Below are 19,675 nucleotides of genomic sequence, written 5' to 3'. Positions count from 1 at the left end.
ACTTTATGGCTCAATTGTGGTAAGTTGAGGACTACCTGTAGTAAAAAAATAAATAAAACAGCAGCGATAACAAATATGAGCTAGAGGCAAATGTAAGGAAGCAAGATTCATATACCTGTAGCTTTGTTGAAATGAAGAGAATAACATGAGTATTTGTAGGCATTTAAGTGGTTTAAGAGGGATGTATTTTTGGAGGTTTGGATTGTTGCTGCTTATCTTTAGAAAAGACCTGCGGCTGTGGTTCATGCTTCAAATTAAGCAATAATGGGTTCTATGCATAACCCAGCCATTGGGGTCTATTTAACAACTGTTAAGGAAAGGTAGTCCATAAAAATAGTCATCTTAATAAGGGTTCTTTTTCTGGGAGGTGGTATTTTTACATATCCCCCATAAGAGTTCAGTTTTAACACAGTAGTGTTATGAAATTTGCATTTCTCACTTTGAAAAAACATGGTGTCCTTTCTTTACTCTTCTTATTTTGTACCTGAATATAAAGTACATGTGTAGGTTGTACACAATATGTAAGAGTCACCATAAATCAAACTATGAAGTACCTTTCTAGTCCTATCTCATGTTAAACATAACAGATTGTTCTTGACCCTTTTGGTCAGAAACTTAATTCACCACCACAGTCTCCTCTGAGCTTGAGTTTGACCTTACATTCTTTCAGCCTTTTTGCCTTGCAGCTGTGCTGGCCAACAGCCATGCTGGCTAGCTGTCATGGGAGTTGTAGTAGAGCAAGAGAAGGAAACAGATTAGGAAATACTGCAAATTTGAACTATATTTGAGGGACATTAAAATCCTTCAAAAGTTGTGCTTCAGAAGATGCAGGAGCTTTGGCTTCTGGAGAAGGGAGACGTTGTACATTTAAAACATGCAGAAAGATAGAGCAACACCATAAAGCGGCACCACATTTTTAGTTTTTGGTATTCTAGGAATTAATATTTACTGCAGTGGTGGGAAATCTGTGGCCCACCAAATGTTGCAGTTTCAACTCTTAGAATCTCTAACCCAATGTTTCTTAACATCGGCAACTTGAAGATGTGTGGACTTGAGAATTCTGTGGATTGAAATCCACACATCTTCAAATTGCTGAGGTTGAGAAACACTGCTTTAAATGCTGATTGTGCCTCAGACAATTAGGATTTGGCTAAATACCATTTACAGGATCATACCATTTATAGAACTAAAAGTTTCTCATTCCTGTGGGATGGTGTGTAGATTTATGAATAATATACTATACATGGTCATTAACTTTTTCTTTTGGGCATGGAAAGGATCTAATTTAGTAGAAATTATGCTTACCAAATGTTTTGTGTAACAAAATCTCAAATCCATTAGGATCCATAGATAATATTTTGGATCTATGGATATTATCTATATTATCCATAGATAATATCCATAGATCCATATTTTGATAATATGTTTGAGATTTTAATCAGCCTGTTTACTGCCTTTTAGATGACTGATGAAATTGTTAGTTTTCCTAGCCCTCAATATTAGCCTTTATGTTGACCATCTATATTTTATTCTCTGATTCAAGTTAAGGTATCTTACTTGACAGTTTATAGTTAGCAAGTTTAAACTACATCTTATATTTAATATCTTTTCCTTTTAATGAAATATCCTACATGATATGAAAGTACATTCAAACACTTTTTCATTTGTCCTCTCTCCTTTGTACTCTATCCAACATGCCGATTCCACTAATTCTTTACAGTGATGTTTTTATTCAGAATGACTAGCTGGTAAAGAAGCTTATGACAACAGGTTTAACACTTCATTGTCTAGGCTAGGATAAAATGGACGTAATGATCAGAGGCATCTTTGTTTTGTTTTAGTACTTGTTATAAGATATATTTTTAAAAATGTTTTTCTATTATTTTCTTCTGTTGTGTTTGAGAAATTGCTTTAAATGCATTTATCTTATAAATACAAAACATGTATTTTGTTCTATGTGACAGTCGGTGAACTGATACCTTACTTTTGTAAAATTCCTGAAACCATTTCAATGAATTGGCCAGACATAATGCAATTGTCTTTCAAATAGGATTAAAAATATGTATGGTATGCTTCTGTTTCTATAGGAGAATACTGTAGAGGGGGCAGTATTCTTCCCACTTAGCACAATTCACTAAACTAGCATAGAATAAAAAACAAAGCACAAAAGAATTTTTAATATCACTGTCTGATTAGATTTGATCTCTATAATAATCATTCACTGAATGAGAGTTGCTTAATGCTTATGGAGTAATCACTAATACCCTGTTTCCCCAAAAATAAGATCTTATATTGATTTTTGCTCCAAAAGATGCTTTAGGGCTTATTTTCTGTTTAGGTCTTATTTTTGGGGAAATGCGGTACTAAATGTACCCATCTGACTGACAATCTTAACTGGGGCTTATTTTGGGGGTAGGGCTTATGTTACGAGCATCCTGAAAAATCATGCTAGGACTTATTTTCCGGTTGGGTCTTATTTTCAGGGAAACAGGGTACCAGAAAGACTTGTCTGCTCATGGCTCTATCTTATATTGGTTGGTGACAAGAGAATATATATGTAAAAGTCTATATATGTTGTTCTAGTAATATTTAAGCAACAGTATGGGGTTTCATAAAGCTGCATTTCTAATTTAAAAACAATATGCAAAACATCTCTTATTATTTATTTATTAATTCAATTTGTATGCCGCCCCTCTCCGAAGACTCAGGGCGGCTTGTGTATAGTACAATTCAGGAGATACAAAATTTACATAGGATTGCAATACTGTACTAAGTTATGAATTAGTTTAAGTCAATTTAGTTATATGAAAAGAAGCAAGACCAAGGATCTCAATCTAAATGAGTACAGGTAGTCCTCGACTTACAACCACAATTAAGCCCAAAATTTATATTGCTAAGTGAGACATTTGTTAAGAGACATTTGCCTCATTTTACAACTTTTTTTGCTGCAGTTGTAAAATGAATTACTGCAGTTGTTAAGTTAGTAACATGGTTGTTAACTGAATCTGTCTTTGCTTATCAAAGGGGATCACATGACCCCTGGACACTGCAACTGTCAAAAATATGAGCCAGTTGCCGAGCATCTGAATTTTGATCACATGACTATAGGGATTCAGCAACGGTGGTAAGTGCGATAAAAGGTCATAAGTCACTTTTTTCAATGATGTTGTAACTTCAAACGGTCACTAAATGAACTGTTGTAAATCAAGGATTTCCTGTAATGTAGATTAAATGGCAGTGCTTGGGAAATTAAACAAGAATCTCATTTTAATCTTTATATGCTCTTATTTTGTTACAATTCTGGTTTATGACTTATTTTAAATGATTGAAAATCTGTGTCCAGGTTATCTGTCATTACAAAAATATATTAGCAATTCTTAAATACTCAAGAATTTTGATAGGTTTCATCTAAATCATATTTTGGCCCTCTGCCTTTGCCATACTGAAATTCTATTTGCTTCCCAATGTATCCCTTTCTCCAGGAAACACTCAAATTCATAAAGCATTCTGTTAGATTTGTAATTAACACCTCAAATTATCCAACTGTAGCAAATAAAAATTTTCTAGGCCATCAGCAAAGGTTTGCTAAAGGCAAAAGAATCATTATTTTCAGAGTAAAGGAAAATTCTATGTCCAAAGCAAGTACAGACCAAGAAAAATATGTATATTAGCCGAAGTTGTATATGCTATGCATACAAATAAACATATGCGATGTAACTCTGTTACAATTGAGCAAATCCCAACATGTCCCTGATTACCTCTGAATGTAAGTCAACAAACAGAAATAGCAACTGAGAGAAAAACTAAAAACATCAGTGAACTGAATGAACTTAAGGTCAAAAAGAAGTGGGAAATGACTCATCAAACCCATTTGCTCTGGTATTTTCCTCATGCCAGATTCCACAGCTATTTTCATGCGGCAACATTAAGTTTCTTTGTACTTTAGATTTGTCATGACAGACAAATGAAGTTTCTCAGTAAATAAGGAGAATGAGTACACAATTTTGTATATTTTTTTAGGAATTAGTATGGAGTAAGATTTTTTTCCCTATGCCAACTAGACATTAATAATCTGCATTAGAAGATTTACTGTTTGATTAGTAGTATACAGTAGATACTAGATTTCTATGTATGAATCACACGGAAAGCACTAAAATGTAAAAGTGACAACTTGTCTCATAGTCTTTAAAATTAACATAATTCATTACTGTTAAGTAAAGTACTGTAAAGTACTGTTTTTTCTTCAGAAAAATAAAGTACATTAACTTTTTTTTTGTAATGTTCCATTCCACATTATTGCCTCTTTCAGATATTTTATCTTGGAAATATGTTTTTTACTTGAATCATTTGATGATACAATAATTCCTTCATTATTATTGTCCACAAGAATTTTTCCAGAGTTAGAGGATTTCTGTGTAGGATGTGATAATCCATTCTTTTAAGTCTGCTTTCTTCGTTTGACTATGTTGCATAGAGAAATACAATAAAACAGTCTCAAAATGTTAGAGAGATTTTTGCAGCTGTATCTTTTTCATTTGTTGAATAACTTTACATCATTTATTAGGAAAAGGATCACATGTTTAATTAGGGTCATGACATGTTTTAGAGCAGGGGTCCCCAACCCTCAGTCGCCTCGGCACCACGTTGCGGCATGCCAAAAACCGGGCCACACAAACAAGTGAAACCCCATCCGTGGGAAGCAGGTAGCACTCAAAACCACGTGCCCTCCGGTCCACAGAAAAACCTCTCTCCACTGAACCAGTCCCTGGTGCCCAAAAAGTTGGGGGCTGCTGTTTTAGAGTGCTGTTTTATACCCAGTTAGATCAAACCCACTCACTTTATATCAGTATTGGTGTATATAGATAGAGTTGCTTCCCATAGTTTCAAACTGGATTCTTTCCTAGTAGTGCTTGAAGAAGACAAGAATGAAACCTGAACCCTTGGGCATTCAAAGCAGAAAGAAATTCATCATACCAAGGGGCGGAACAACAATCATGGACAATTGTATAGATTTACTCTGTCCTATACTATTTTTGTGCTACCCTGATCTCTAGGTACAGGGTGTGGCAGGGCTATAGAGCACTGGATGACAGGGGCAAATGGGGTTTTGTGCTGTGCTCTTGTGCTGGCTGGCTGTGATATGGGACTTGAAACATTATTTCTCAGTGGCAGTATGGGGATGAAGTACAGTCAGTGGCAGCTAGCTGACTCTACTTCAGCCCAACCCTACCAAGGAGTGCTGCTGTGCAAGATGGCTAAAAGAATTGAAGCCCCACTGTAGTCATTAATGTGGACGGGTTGCCAAGGACCCAAATTTTGATCATGTATTGCAGTGGTTGCAACTTCAGAGATCAGTTGTAAATCCCTTCATTCAGCACTGTTGCAACTTAAACAGCCGCTGAATGAATAGTTGTAGATCAAGGATTATCTGTATGCAATTACTGGATTACCTTGAAGGCCTGGCATAATGTATAATCTCTCTGCAGTTCCGGCCATTGTAAAACGTTTACCCCCACAATCATATAACTACATTTTGAGGACTTAGCAAATGGCTCACCTTTATAATCACAATTTATGAGGATTTTTGGTCCACTTTTTGTCAGTTTCCAGCAAAAAACCCATTTAAAGAATGTGTTTGCTTAACAGCTGTGCTGTTTGCTTAACAACCACATGATTCACTTAATGACCACAATGATCACTTGAATACTTTGATTTTATGACTGCAACAACTTACAACCGGCTTCCAAAAGTCCAGCAGTTTGGGGTCATTGTCAGTTCTCAAGAGAGAATGTTCCAGAGGCCAAGGGCTATGTCAGAGAAGATATGTCTCCTAGTCTATGCCAGCCAGCATTCCTTAACAGGCAGAACTGTTGCTTCTAGAAAGATTAGAAACTAGTTCTTTTGAGTTTGCATATGCTATAGGTTAAGAATATTTACATAATTATTTGCTTTGAATTCTGAGAACAAATTTGTGTACATTTCAGTAACTGATCCAATAATAGTAATATATCAGTAATAGATCCAAACAGCAGCAGATTTGTCTGGTAACTAGACATGCCATGATTAATTGTTTTTGTTTGTTTTGTTTCATGTTTTCTTTTGAGATTAGATAAATGGAAGCAAGGTTATTTCATACATATTTATGATAGAATGAAAGGAATAGAAAACATTTTCTATTTTCTGTTAAGGTTGAATTCTCCAGCAAATTTGGGGCTTGGATAGGACTACTCTTACTCATAATAGAGACTGGATTTTCATCTTACAATTGCATCATTTGTAGTATCTAAGACTTGCAAACCACTGATTGAATATACTGGTTTGATTTCCCCAAAACCGTATATAACTTCTGCTGTAGAAATTAAATAAATCAATATGTCAAAAACCTTTGAAATAGAATTTTCAGTAATAGGAAAGCATGAATTGATTCCAGTCTGTTGCAAAATAAAAGTGTGTTTTTGACTAATAGTCCAAGTTTATATACACAGTTTTAATATGAGTAATGAGTGGTCAAATTGTTTATCCTGGAATAAATCAAATAGTGTAGTTCAAAACCATACCTTTTTGTGTTTTTTGTGTCATTTTGTAATTATAGGCAAAACATATAAAGAACAGATACTGGAATTGGGTATGTCTAGTTTGATGAAAAGAACGACTAGGGTTGACATGATAGCAGTGTTCCAATATCTCAGGGGCTGCCACAAAGAAGAGGGAATCAAGCTATTCTCCAAAGCACCTGAGGGCAGGACAAGAAGCAATGGTGGAAACTAATCAAGGAGAGAAGCAGCCTAGAACTAAGGAGAAATTTCCTGACAGTTAGAACAATTAATCAGTGGAACAATTGTCTCCAGAAGTTGTAAATGCTCCAACACTGGAAGTTTTTAAGAAGAGATTGGTTAACCATTTGTCAGAAATGGTATAAGGTTTCCTGCCTAAGCAGAGGGTTGGACTAGAAGACCTCCAACTCTGTTTATTCTATTCTATTCTATTCTATTCTATTCTATTCTATTCTATTCTATTCTATTCTATTCTATTCTATTCTATTCACTTTGAAATGATATACTCTGTAGTTCAGAGTTGCAAAAAATGGTATAGTGATACACCAACATTTTTACTAAAATGTAGTGAATTCCTAAGAAATGGTAAATACATCGTTACATCTTATTTTATTCCACGTCTGTCATTCCTTCATTAACATCGTTTAGATGTGGTCTGTCCACAGAATTAGACCCCATTACTGACAAAGTTGATATTGTGATTACTAATTTATGGTTCCATTCTTTAAGGATCCCCTTTAATATTTCCAATATTTTAATATTTTGTGTCATTTTGTAATTTCCAGTATTAACTGCAATAAAATTGAAAGTGAAAACGACCCACAGTAAATGCCTTTTAGACTTCACTGCTAGTATAATTCTATACATGTCTACTTGGAAATGAGTCCCACTGAGTTCAGTTAACATTTTTCCTAGTAAGGATGATGTTCCAGGTGGAAGAATAAAATATGTTACTTAAACAGTATTTGAGGAAATGCATATAAACAGCTTCTAATTATATTTGTAGGGATTAAAAAACTGGTGCATCTGATGACACATATTTGATATTAATCTTTTAAAATGTGAAATATATAGTACATGTGTACATATTAGCTACTTTCTGCATTATTATCAACTTTCATTACCTATACATCATGCTAGTACTTTGCAGCATATTTTTTGCATTTTTACCAAAACGATTCAGTAACCCAAAATTGAGCTTTTGATATTGTACTTTATCTAGAGGCCTATATCAATTGGTTGGAATTACCAAAAATTCATATGTTTAAAAAATGTTCTAAACAAAAAAAATATATTGTATCTTTGTAGGGCAACCAGTGATAATGACGACTGAAGGTGGTTCAGATAGTGAAGTAAAAGAATCAGAGAATCTGAGGACTAACACAGGAAGTGAAAATGCTGGAGATGCACCAGAAAGTCAAGAAGATCAGAAACAAATAGAAGAAGGTTCTCCTGTCCTTCCAACTGCAGCTACCCAAAAGAGCCCTAAAAGCTCAGGAGGAAAGGGCATTTCTCGTTTTATCCCTCCCTGGCTTAAGAAACAAAAATCATACAGCATATCAGAACCCAAAGATGAAACTAAGAAAAGAGAGCATCTAGCATCAGAAGAAGAGACAGCAGTGGAGGAAGGAGAAGGTCATCTTTCAGAAGAAGAAGCTCAATCTAAAGGAAAATTAGAGGACATTTCTGAGAATCTTCAAGAAGCTGAAGTGGGTAGTGATAAGGAAGAAAAACATGTTGAGTCACAGGTACATCCTAGAAAGAAAAACAAAACAAACTTTAGGAATCACACTTTAGTGGCCTCAGCATTGTTGTGGCTACTGTTATGTTACGTTTTCTTTTGTTAATATGAGTTAATACCATTCATTCTGAGGTGTATTTTGATTTGGCAGTGAATCATACTGTTCATTTCTACCTAACCAAATATTATAATTTTGTTACTTCAGATTCAGCAAAATCTAGCTATTGTACTATTTTAAAAGGCCTTGAAATTTACCTAATCTTTATAAACTAGAATACAGGTTTTTCTTGTTTGCTGATGATTAAATAAGAAACTAAGGGATTGTAAGGGCTCAGCAGTTAAAGATACTGAGCTTGTTAGCTGGAAAGCTGACAGCCCCGGTTCAAGACCCGAGCGCTGTGTTGCATGCACCTTCGGCATATAGTCATGCTGGCCACATGACCCTGGAAATGTCTTCAGACAATGCTGGCTGCCTTGACTAGGAAATAGAGATGAGCACTGCCCCCTAGCATGAGGCATGACGGTACAGGGGAAAGCTTTACTTTTAAATAAGAAACAGTAAGACAAGTAATACTGTGCAATGTTGTGGGTTGTTGTGTAGGTTGATAACAGGTCTCCATTGGTTTCTGAAAGCTGTCTGAAAAAGGTCTGTCCTGAAATCCAAGGATTTTGGCACAGAGTGTTTGCAGCACGAGGCGTGCCAAAATCCTGCTTGGATTTCAGGACAGATCTTTCTCAGCCAGCCCCAAGACAAAAGGACTCCCTCTTGTTTCTAGCAGCTGGCTGTAAATGTCTCATACTGCAGATGTTCTGTGCCAAAATCCTCCTTGGATTTCGGGATGGGCCTTTTTCAACCATTCCCCAGAAATGAGAGGCAATCCATGCTTCTTATCTGAGACTTTTTCTGCTTAAAAACCCACAAAATTGCTTAATAACTTCAACTGAATATGATGAGATTTTTGGCCACTGAGTGAAGTGGTCATGTGACATATTGCTTAATGACTGCTTCTTTCAATGACCAAGATTCCAATCGTGGCAGTTAAGCGAAAACTACCTGTATTGCCATCAAGTTGGTGTCATTCTTAGAGACAATGTAGGTAAATTTTCTCCAGGATTTGGGTAGGTAAGTAAAATGCTTTTCAGTTTTGTTTTGTTTTCAAACACTGTAACTTTGGGTACATTTTTTAATTTCAAACCAGATGAAGATCGTTTCATTTTTCAATCAGTTTCTTTCTCATAAAAAGGTAAAGGTTCCCCTTGCACATATGTGTTAGTCGTTCCCAACTCTAGGGGGCAGTGCTCATCTCCATTTCAAAGCCAAAGAGCCAGTGCTGTCCGAAGACGTCTCCATGGTCATGTGGCCGGCATGACTAATCGCCAAAGGCGCACGGAACACTATTACCTTCCCACCAAAGGTGGTCCCTATTTTTCTACTTGCATTTTGTATGTGCTTTTGAACTGCTAGGTTGGCAGAAGCTGGGACAAGTAATGGGAGCTGACCCTATTACGCGGCACTAGGGATTCTTTCTCATAGTAATGTATTAATATGATTCAGTTTTCCACAACCTTTAATCTGCAAGCCGGTTACAACAATGAAAAACATATTCAGGTTGCATCATCCTTGCTTTTTCTCCTTGTAATTCCTTTTGCTCAGGTCCTCCCCCTCCCTCTATAGCCAATTTTGCCTGGTTCAGGTCTTCCTAATTTATATAATTTATTTTTCAAACATATGAAAACAGATGTTAAGTAACTTGCTTAAATGATGCAATATGTATGATAGGTAGCAACATTTGTGGCTCCCTTTATTGTAAAGTCTTTTGCATTCATAACACATTTGTGACTACTGGGAAGCCTACAGGTAGTTGCTGCTTGAAGCAGAATAGGCTAGCTGTATAGATAAGTTTTTTTTATTCTTAAAGAAGGAAATGTATTTACTTGTTTGCATAGAGTATTCAATGATTCGGATTCTGGCAAAGATGTAGAAATGATGAGGAAAGACAAAATGAAACTAGACTTGTAACTAGATATTATTTTCAGATGAACAAACTTAAGTGTGTGTTTCCACTTGTAATACCTTTGCTTCTGTTTGCCCTCCAACAAAAGAAATAATTCTTTTTCTTATAGTCGGGTAAGCCAAGGTCTCAACATAACAGGTTAACTAAGTGTCCTAGAGATTTGTTCTCTAAGATTGGTAGTCTAAAGGGACAGTTGCTAGGTTGAATTGCAGTTCCATGTCTGAGTTATTTAAGGACTCCATAGATCTCATACAGCATAGATTAAAACATACTATCATATGGTTTCTTTGTTATGAGGTTTTTTTCTAAGTTGATTGTAAATCATTGTTAAAGAAAGAGCGAGGCTGACGGATAAAAAATTGATTTTAGCCAGTATATGAACATGGAAAGTCACATGCTTGTCTCAAGCCACAGCAGCCCCATTTTCAATGGAAGCTGTTTCAGAACTCTCAGTCTGGACTGTATGTGCACTAGTGAGACACATTTGTATTTCAGAATATTGAGACCTAACTGAACTTTAAAAAGAAGTCGAAGCACCATTTTATCATATCTTTAGGTTCTTTGTGGCCACTCTCCTCTCCTTTCATGCAATAGCATCTCAGAATATCTGTCCTGATTCTGTCTATGTTTTTTTACTTGCCTGAAATATGAAAAAAAATTGTTTTATCGTTAGTGACGCATGCTTGATGCCTCCTGCAAGTTTTTTCTGTAGACAATTTGTATTTTCTCTGAGCAAAATGATAGAGAAAACAGATATATGTATATCTTAATGATTATCTGCTATTGTAATTTGAATGTGTGTGTGTGTGTTTGATTAAATTTAAATTCTGTAACTATAATATTATTGTATGGTAATATACATTTCCTTGCACAGTCTGATAAAGAAGACAAAGAAATTGTTTCTGAAGCTACTGAGAACACAGAAGATCGGAAAAGAGAGACAAAAGAGGTGCAAACAAGTGAAATCAAAATAGAAAGAATGCTTCAAAAAACTCCTAAGAAGATCAGGATAGTACAGGCTAAAGTAGTGCTTTTGGATGGCACAGAATACAGTTGTGACCTTGAGGTAAGCTGGTGAGCTTTATTTATTTTTTTCTCTAAGAGGAAGTAAGTACAATACTTTTATAGAAATGAGGACTAAAACATGTAATGTGTTATATGTTAATAATATACAGCATCCCAATGCAAAATAGATTTATATAAAATCATTTCAGTGTTAGAATTTTAATTTTCTGTGGTTTTTTTCCTAATGATCCATAGCATGGAAATTTTTTTTGTAATAGTTGTCAACAATATTAATTTAGCCATCCACTATATCCCCAAAAGCATTTTTTCTGATTACTTACAAACAGTTCAGTCCTCCTGTATGAATTTAGGGTTTTTGCCCTAGTGTGCATCACTTTGTTTACTTAAACTGTACTTGTCATTTGGTAAACATTTACCAAATCAAGAAAAGAATCTTTAGGACTTTCTTCATAGTCATTTGGTTCTTATGATGCTTAATATTATCCAGAAGTCAGTAGCATTTAACCCATGATAAATACCCCATTTGTCATTTATTCATAAGCCAAAATCTTAAAAATCACTGGCTCCAAGAATATTCTTATGTCCTTCTATTAAAAAGTTACCCATTTAGTCGCTGTTTTGTATTTTTATCCAATTAGCAATCCATAAAAAGCATTTCTTCTTATCTTATGACCACTAAGTTTCAGAAACATTGATGAAGAACTTTGTTAAACACATTTGAAAATCCAAGTATACCGTAACAGCAGGGTCACCTCCATCCAGGTCCTATTGTTTTCTTAGAAAACTCTGAAAGGTTGATGAATTAGGATTTGTTTATGCTGATTTTTCTTCAACTAAGCTTATTCTATGAACCTATTTATTTTTTCTTTGATTACCACTTCTGTCAAGTGGCATAAAGCAGATGTTAAAGTGGCAGGACTATAATTTCCTTTCCAGATCTTGCTAGGTCTCTTTGAAACCTGGTATTATACCAGCTACCTTCAATTTCTTTGGCACTGAACCTGTTTTGAATGTTAAACTATATACTTTTGGAGAAGAATAGCAATTATCTTTGAAATTCAAATGTTTATTATATTGTACAACTGATTAATAATCAGTTCTTTCATTTGAGTTTGACATGCATTTTTGTAGAAGATGCTCATATGTAATTTATAAAACAGGTTTTTGAGACATAGGTATGTACCTGAATTTATTAATTTATTAAAATCAGAATAAAGGTTTATAATGAATCTCATGTCAGCAGTAATAGTTTTTTATTTCCTATAGAGGAACATTTTTACCAGCCATCTGAAATTCACAAGAAAGCCTTACCAATGACTGTTTCACAGCCCTTATTAAATATATTTTGCTTTTCCTTGCATGTTAGAATTGCAGAAACTTATGCAGGGTTCACAATTCCTGATGGCATTGGGTATGTGAACAATTGTTATAGAAGAGGACAGAATTTTTTAAATTATTCATAGAGATTAGTGTCAGTTCTATAAGATTCTAAGCATTGCAAATGATTTACTGTGGGTTGTTTTCAACTTGCAATAGGTGTAGTTTGGGCCATCTTCCGTCAGGAAGACAATGCTTGCTCACTGGATTTAACTGATATCAAGGCAGCCTTTCCTTGATCCCTAAATAGTCAGAAATCAGCAGGAATACTACGCTGTGGAATTTATCTGGCATTCTATTTACAGTTGAACAAAGTGGGCAAAGTTACTTTTTGTATTATTCGTTTTAATCGTTGATTAACGCATCAATATATTTAGAAATAAGGTGGATAAAAATTGATTTTTTTAAAAGAATCAAAAAATCGGATTTTTTAAAAATTTAAATCAGATTTTTTTATTTTAATAAAATTCTTTTGGAGTAAAAATCTATCTAAAGATAGTTTTCTATTTAAGATACATTAATAATTTACTTCATTCAGCATGAAATGGAACTCAGTTATGTAGCATGAGCCTGTATATTCTGCAATATTGGGACTGTTGGTGAGTCAACAGCGGGTCAGAGGAGGAGCCCTGTGGGACAGAGATGACAGTTGCTCTTTAAAAATTATAATTTAAAGCGAGTTATTTGAAATCAAGCCATTTTACTAGTGATTTAAATCATGATTTAAATTGCCTTGATTTAAATCAAATCCACCCTGTTTAGAAACTTTAAGTGCTTCCAATTGTACATTATGTGACATATCTGTTTTCTACCACATTGTTTTGCTAACTAAAAAAAAACAAAAAACAAAATTTGTACTAATTTTGCTGATAAGAGCCGAGAGTAGGATTAGTTTAGATTCTCAAAGGAAAGCTGTGTGCAGAGAAGGAGGGAAATTTGCTCATCTATTAATATCAAGAAGGGATTATTTGCCATGCGTTGTGTACCTCCCCCCCATCCCGGTAATGTCATCAGGGATCCCAAGGGTGGGCTTCCTATTATGACACCCTTTATGAAAATTTTACCTCTTTCTTCCTTTGGCTGTTCTGCAGGGCTTTGGGAAAGAATTGGATACTGAATTGACTCATGAATCAGTAGTGCCAGGATGTATTTGTGGGAGGTCCAAATCCAATGGCACCGGCTCTTTAACACTTCATGATCTACTGATCATAATGAGGCAGTTGGGTCTGGATAGAAGGATTACTTTAGATCTGTGTCCATCATTTTAGAATTTTTTTTGTCTAAAAAATTGTTAATCTGTATTTCGTTCCTTTTGCCTTTCCTTCCCTGGTACATAGATACAGAACATTTGCTTTTTTAAAAAATTCACCTACTAATATGACTTTCCTGTCCCTAAGTTGTAAAGAAATCTCTTTTCTGCTATACTTATAAAACCTGCTTCACTAATCATCAGTCAAGCCATATTCTTTGTGTTGGGAACATTCACATGCCCATGTAGAACTCTTCAACTTCTAATACTAAAATTGTTGTACATGTTAAATCAGCATTTTTTTCTGCCACAGAACCATCTACGGGACCACAGTGAGGAGTATTAATGCTTTTTGGTAGTCACTTGGATTTGGAATTTGACTTGGCAGTCCAAGCCACAAGTTGAGTTGCCCATAGCACAAATTTGTAAAGTCATCTGGACTGAATTCAGTTTTGTAACACTGAGCACATGGATAAGGTTCTTTAATCTGCTAGTTCAACCACATGATTGTTAAATTCTGGGCTCTCCTGAGTTATCAGGGTGGCTTGGGAGATGACCAACGGATAATTTCATGCAGTGTTATTATCGTTTTTGAGGTAGGGTGTAATTCCTCCAGCCTTGGAATAGTTGATAGTATATTCCCTTCTCAAGAGGCCATTACTGGATCTCTCCATTCAGGACAACTACCAACAACAAAAATCTCAACAGAAAAAGAACAAGGCAAAATGCACAACTTGCACATTGTATTATTTCCGCTGATATTGATGCCATGAACATATGACAAGGACATCTTGTCATATGTTCTTGTTTACTGGAGAAACCCATTTTTGCTATATGAAAGAAAAGGTCAGGATGGGGCAATTTGTAACCTCTACCTAATGAACTCCTCAGTTTATATAGCAAAGTCTGGAAGAACATCAGACAGTACAACTGCCTTTTTCAAATGACATTGTTTGGTGCCATAAAAAATCCTTACAATGTGGAATGAATGGAATCCTTCTGGGTCTTTTCAAGGGCAAATCCATAATTCAATCAGGCATTTAATGCCAGATCCCAACCAGCAAATTACATTTATTTAAATTTGCTTTATGGATCCTTAGGACATGCTAAGTTTGGAATACCAAAAACAAGGTCTGTCTCATTTGTACTCTACACTGGCCTGATGAAGCATCCAAGCCAAGACCCCAAGATTATGATAACATTTGTGCAAGCCAAAATACCAGACTCAAATGAAGATACAGAGCTGCATAAATTGGTATTGAAGGACATATTGCAGTAGAAACTCTGTTTAGAAAAACGGTACATGCAGTAGGAGATAGCCAAAGCCATTCAATGAGCATAAAATTTGTATCCTCGTTGCAGGAGATGGTCTTCAGAAATGGAAGAATATGAAGGATCTGAAGCAGGATAGAGTTGAACTATAACTTTTCAATGGGTGGTACCTGATAATGCACAGCTATTGAAGATGTTCAATTGTCATCTCGGTGTCATATTTTAAAATAAATTAAATAATAAATATGCCGCCCATCTCACAAAATATGTCATCAAGTAATAACATTGTCATGATTCCAATAATTGTATTTATCAATACAGTCATGCTTAGCTCTTACTATACATAAAGGACAAGGACAAACTATGGAAAATGTGCTGATTTATTTGAAGAAACCAATGTATATGTCACTTTAAACCAAGGAAAAAGAAGTGAAAATGTTACAATATTCTTTAAAAAATGGCAGATCAACCACAGATGTTGCGATCAAAATGTTCTTTATAAAAATGAAAAAAAATCTATATTTGTCTTGCTATGCAAGACATAAGATGTTTTCTTTTTAAAGTTTAAAACAAACTTTAACCAAAGTTTATTAACCAAAATTAATAAGGCAGCAGATGCAGCTCAAATGGTTGAATTAGGCCACATTTCAACACTAGAATAACCTTCTTGTAAAATGTTAACATTGACACTTGACATTTATGACTTGTCTGAGAAATCTATGTAACCTATTGTGTTTATCTCTATCACTTTCCCTTTATGGATATGTTGTAGGTATATTTGTCCAAATTAAGGAACTTATTTTGTCTCTGACTGCTATGAAATATTTGAATGTTAAAAAGAAGAGTTGCAGCCAAGTCATATATATGACATATCTCTCTCTATATATATTTATTATATCGATATATAAATACAAGAATGCTGCACCTTCACAAATATGTTTCAGACTATTTCCGGCTTTCTCTCTGCCCCTGCTTCCTTCTTATAGATGAATAACTTTCAGTCTTATGAAAGAGGAATTACTTTCAGTCTTATGAAAGAGGTTAACGTTTAATATTTTCATTGCTCTATATTTTTGGCTATTTGCAATTTAGTAGAACACAGGGTATGGTATTTGTTAATAAGTAGAAAATACTAAATCCAGTAACTGCACCTTTATTCATTAAATTAAAATATCTAAATATATGTTTGAGATTATGTACAAGCTTTATTATAGTTCATTTTAGGCACCCAATCATATAACTATCAAGTCTAAAAAATGCCATAATGAGATCTAGGCAACCAACGTATTGTAAAAACTCTTTCCAAAGCAAATACAATTTTCATTAGAGCATTCTACACAGGGCATTCTGTTCTAATTAAAATGTTATGACAAGGACATTTAAATACGACTGCATGGCTATATTTTATGCACGTCTGAACAACTGAAGTATATTGGGCATGACATAACTGTTTCAAGGATTTTGTAGTTTGCTTGATTGAAGTGCAAGACTGCACTTGCTATCTTATAAAAAATTAAATGCTCAAGTACCATATGTCTTACAATTTGCCAGTGATTTCCTGGCCATAATAAGCTATATCAAGTATGTTTTTAAACATGAAGGTTGTTCAATCAATCTTATTGTGTTCCAGCAAAATGCTAAAATAATTTTTTTTATTTATAGTTTAAAACTTATAAACTCTATTTAAATTATTCCAAGTATTTTTCTTGTCTCAAACTGAGCTTTCTGTAAAAAAGATTTGGCAATGATGAATATATAGTGTTAAATTTAGAAACATAGCTATAATAATGTAAAATGAAATAACATACTTGTTTTATTTTCATTTTAAACTTGAGATAGACTAAAGCTATATGTAAAACATCCCTTCTGACAGAGTTTTTCACATTGATCTTTTAATACAAAATACGACTGAGAAGCTTCCAGCAGTTAGAATTCAGTTTATGCTACTTTTCTGCTAAACATTGTCATTTTGCTAGTCCATGATACTAGTCCATGATGGCTCATTGATCCGATTAAAGAGAATTTATTTATTTAAATATTTTGCTATAAATCAGTTTTTAGATGATAGATTTAAGATCAATATTTTCTCAGCATGAGTACATTTTCTTTGGATTGTTCTAACAAAATCTTCAACAAAAGTAACATTTTTTAATGTACTTTCAACAAAATACTGTTAACTAAATACTACCCAAGATTATAATGGTCATACAATGCATGTACTTTATAGAATTTTTGCTTATATAGGAGAGTTTTTGAATGGTAACCTGCCAAGTAAAATGATGTTTTTGAAACCTAAGTTTGAGTAATCATATTAAGTAAAATTGGGTGGCAAATTGGATTTTATAATTGCTGAGAGTCATTTGGCAAAATTGTATTTATAGTGAAATGGAAAATATCCAGGGTTTTACTTACTAGAATCTTAAATAGTATTTGGAAGGCAAAAATGTAGCACCAGGAGCACAAAATAAGAATACAAGATTTAACTGGTTATGTACTCTATGATTATCTTCTGGACACTGAAGATTTAGCAGCTGTAAATTCAGTAGGAAGTATCATAATAATAACAACAACAACAACAGTACATGACTTATGTGATTGTGTGATAGCTAACTTTATAGCCAAAAATATTTCACTCCTTTCTAATCCTTTTTCAAGTTTTTTTTACATAAGAAAGAAAACTTATTTCAATTTAATATGTTTGGCACATAGATGACCTTTTTTCAATACAAGTCTAAACTGGAACTTTCTACATATTTAACCCAATTTGGACTAGGTTATTTAATTTCTTGGATTTATTTGTTATTACATTTTAAAGTCCTGCTTAAGGTGACAGGTAAAATCTCTTGAGCAGTAAATACAAGTTAAAAAACTACACACACACATTGTACCTGAGTATATTATTAGAAATAGTTTTGCGGTGCAGGGGGGTTTATTTGCATTATTCCTTGTGTTTCAGCTGATGAGATAAAACTGAATGATCCAGTTAAAATTGTAAATGCTGAATATAAATTGAGCAGTTCAGTTCGGTATGAATGTGCTTTGATTTCTTTTGGACAACAAACAATGCTTTTATTGAGCTTGGTAGTTTTATTGCATACCTTTTTTCCCTTGTCCTTTGTATTTGTACAGTGTTTCTCACAACTACTGTGTAGCACATAGCTCAACAGCATAGATAATTCGTTCAGTTTAGAGCTTTCTGTCTCTGACTGTCAGGCACAATAACTTTAGTGTTGCAAGAGCCTACACATAGGCACTCGAAGGGACTTCTCTGGAATTGCAGTGGCGTCTACTAAAATCTGCGTGATAAGCAATTGCAAAAATGCCTTTCAGTTGCCAGGTCTCAGAAATGTCACATTATGGCTTTTTAAATGCCATAAATAGCCAAATAGGGATGTAGGACTTGCTTGAAAATGAAAGGCACCATACTGCACCTCTTGAATTCTGCCAGTAGCAGACACTATTTCAATGTTTCAACAAATCTTGAAAAGCCAGAAAGGCAAGTTGTCTGTTCTCATTTATTAATTCAAATCAAACTACAGTACTTTGAATGCCCTAAATTTTCTCCTTTGGATGTTTATAATTATATCGTGCTGCATCTCATTAATATTAATAATTAATAAATATTACTATTTAATAGTACTAATTATTAATTTACTATTAATAAAATTATATACAATATTCGATGCAGAAAAAAGAACAAACCTTTCAACAAACCTTTTGACATGTTATCTATTTGCTTGTTGTGTATTTTTGCTGCCCCAAATTATTTAAAACAGTAATAGTTTTCTCTGACATTCTGTGTCACATGGAAATATCAAAATTCATATCAATCAAAGCAGTTATTTCTGATAATTTATTTTATCAGTATCTTATATCCTATATTCTTTAAAATGTTAACGTTTTAGTTATTCTTTTTATTTTTATGTAGTTGGGGAAGTATCTTTGTTAAAGTGACTTGAAAAATGTTGGTTCTTTCATGTTTCACTTAGCCACTCTGAATCATTCTATTAACTTTTATTATCTTCTAATTGATTCAAGTTTTATTGAGGCTATGTGGTTGTAAGTGCATCTGAAGGTTATATTTAATGCAAAAAGAAAAAGAAAACGAATGAACTGAAATAAGATTCTATAAATCACTTAAGTGTTATATTTCTTCATTATAAATCTAACATTAGACAACAGTACATTGATGGCTAACAGTTGTTTTAAATATTTAAATCAAAACCATTAGACTTTCATAAGTCTAATGTTTAAAGCAAAGAGCAAAAATAATGAGGCTTGTGCTATTTACCAAGATATCAATAATTCAAGGCTGAGTATGTAGCAAAAGTCCCTGAAATGCTGTCTCATGACCATGGAGGTGTGCAGTACTCAGAAATCTGGATTGTAAGTACTTTTTGTTGTCCCGTTGTAACTTCGAACAGTTGGTAAGTGATAATCA

The 19,675-nt window shown here is 34.1% G+C and overlaps 1 protein-coding gene across 24 annotated transcripts in view; it reads left to right on the top strand.

Annotated features, from left to right (window-relative positions):
* EPB41L2 (erythrocyte membrane protein band 4.1 like 2) overlaps nt 1–19,675 on the top strand; it is an 85,873-nt gene that overhangs the window by 19,037 nt on the left and 47,161 nt on the right. For all 24 annotated transcript variants that reach the window (XM_087887073.1, XM_087887061.1, XM_087887029.1 and 21 more), the window contains exons 2-3: nt 7,863–8,302; nt 11,185–11,376. In XM_087887073.1, coding sequence (XP_087743199.1) covers nt 7,877–8,302; nt 11,185–11,376 — 618 coding nt within the window. In that variant the 5' untranslated portion in view covers nt 7,863–7,876. The remainder of the gene's footprint in view (nt 1–7,862; nt 8,303–11,184; nt 11,377–19,675) is intronic.

The sequence above is a fragment of the Pantherophis guttatus genome, chromosome 1 (genome assembly GCF_059756535.1).
Source record: "Pantherophis guttatus breed Tessera chromosome 1, ASM5975653v1, whole genome shotgun sequence".
Taxonomy (NCBI): Eukaryota; Metazoa; Chordata; class Lepidosauria; order Squamata; family Colubridae; genus Pantherophis; species Pantherophis guttatus.
Note: the sequence above shows the minus strand (reverse complement) of the source record. Positions and strands in the feature narration are given on the sequence as shown.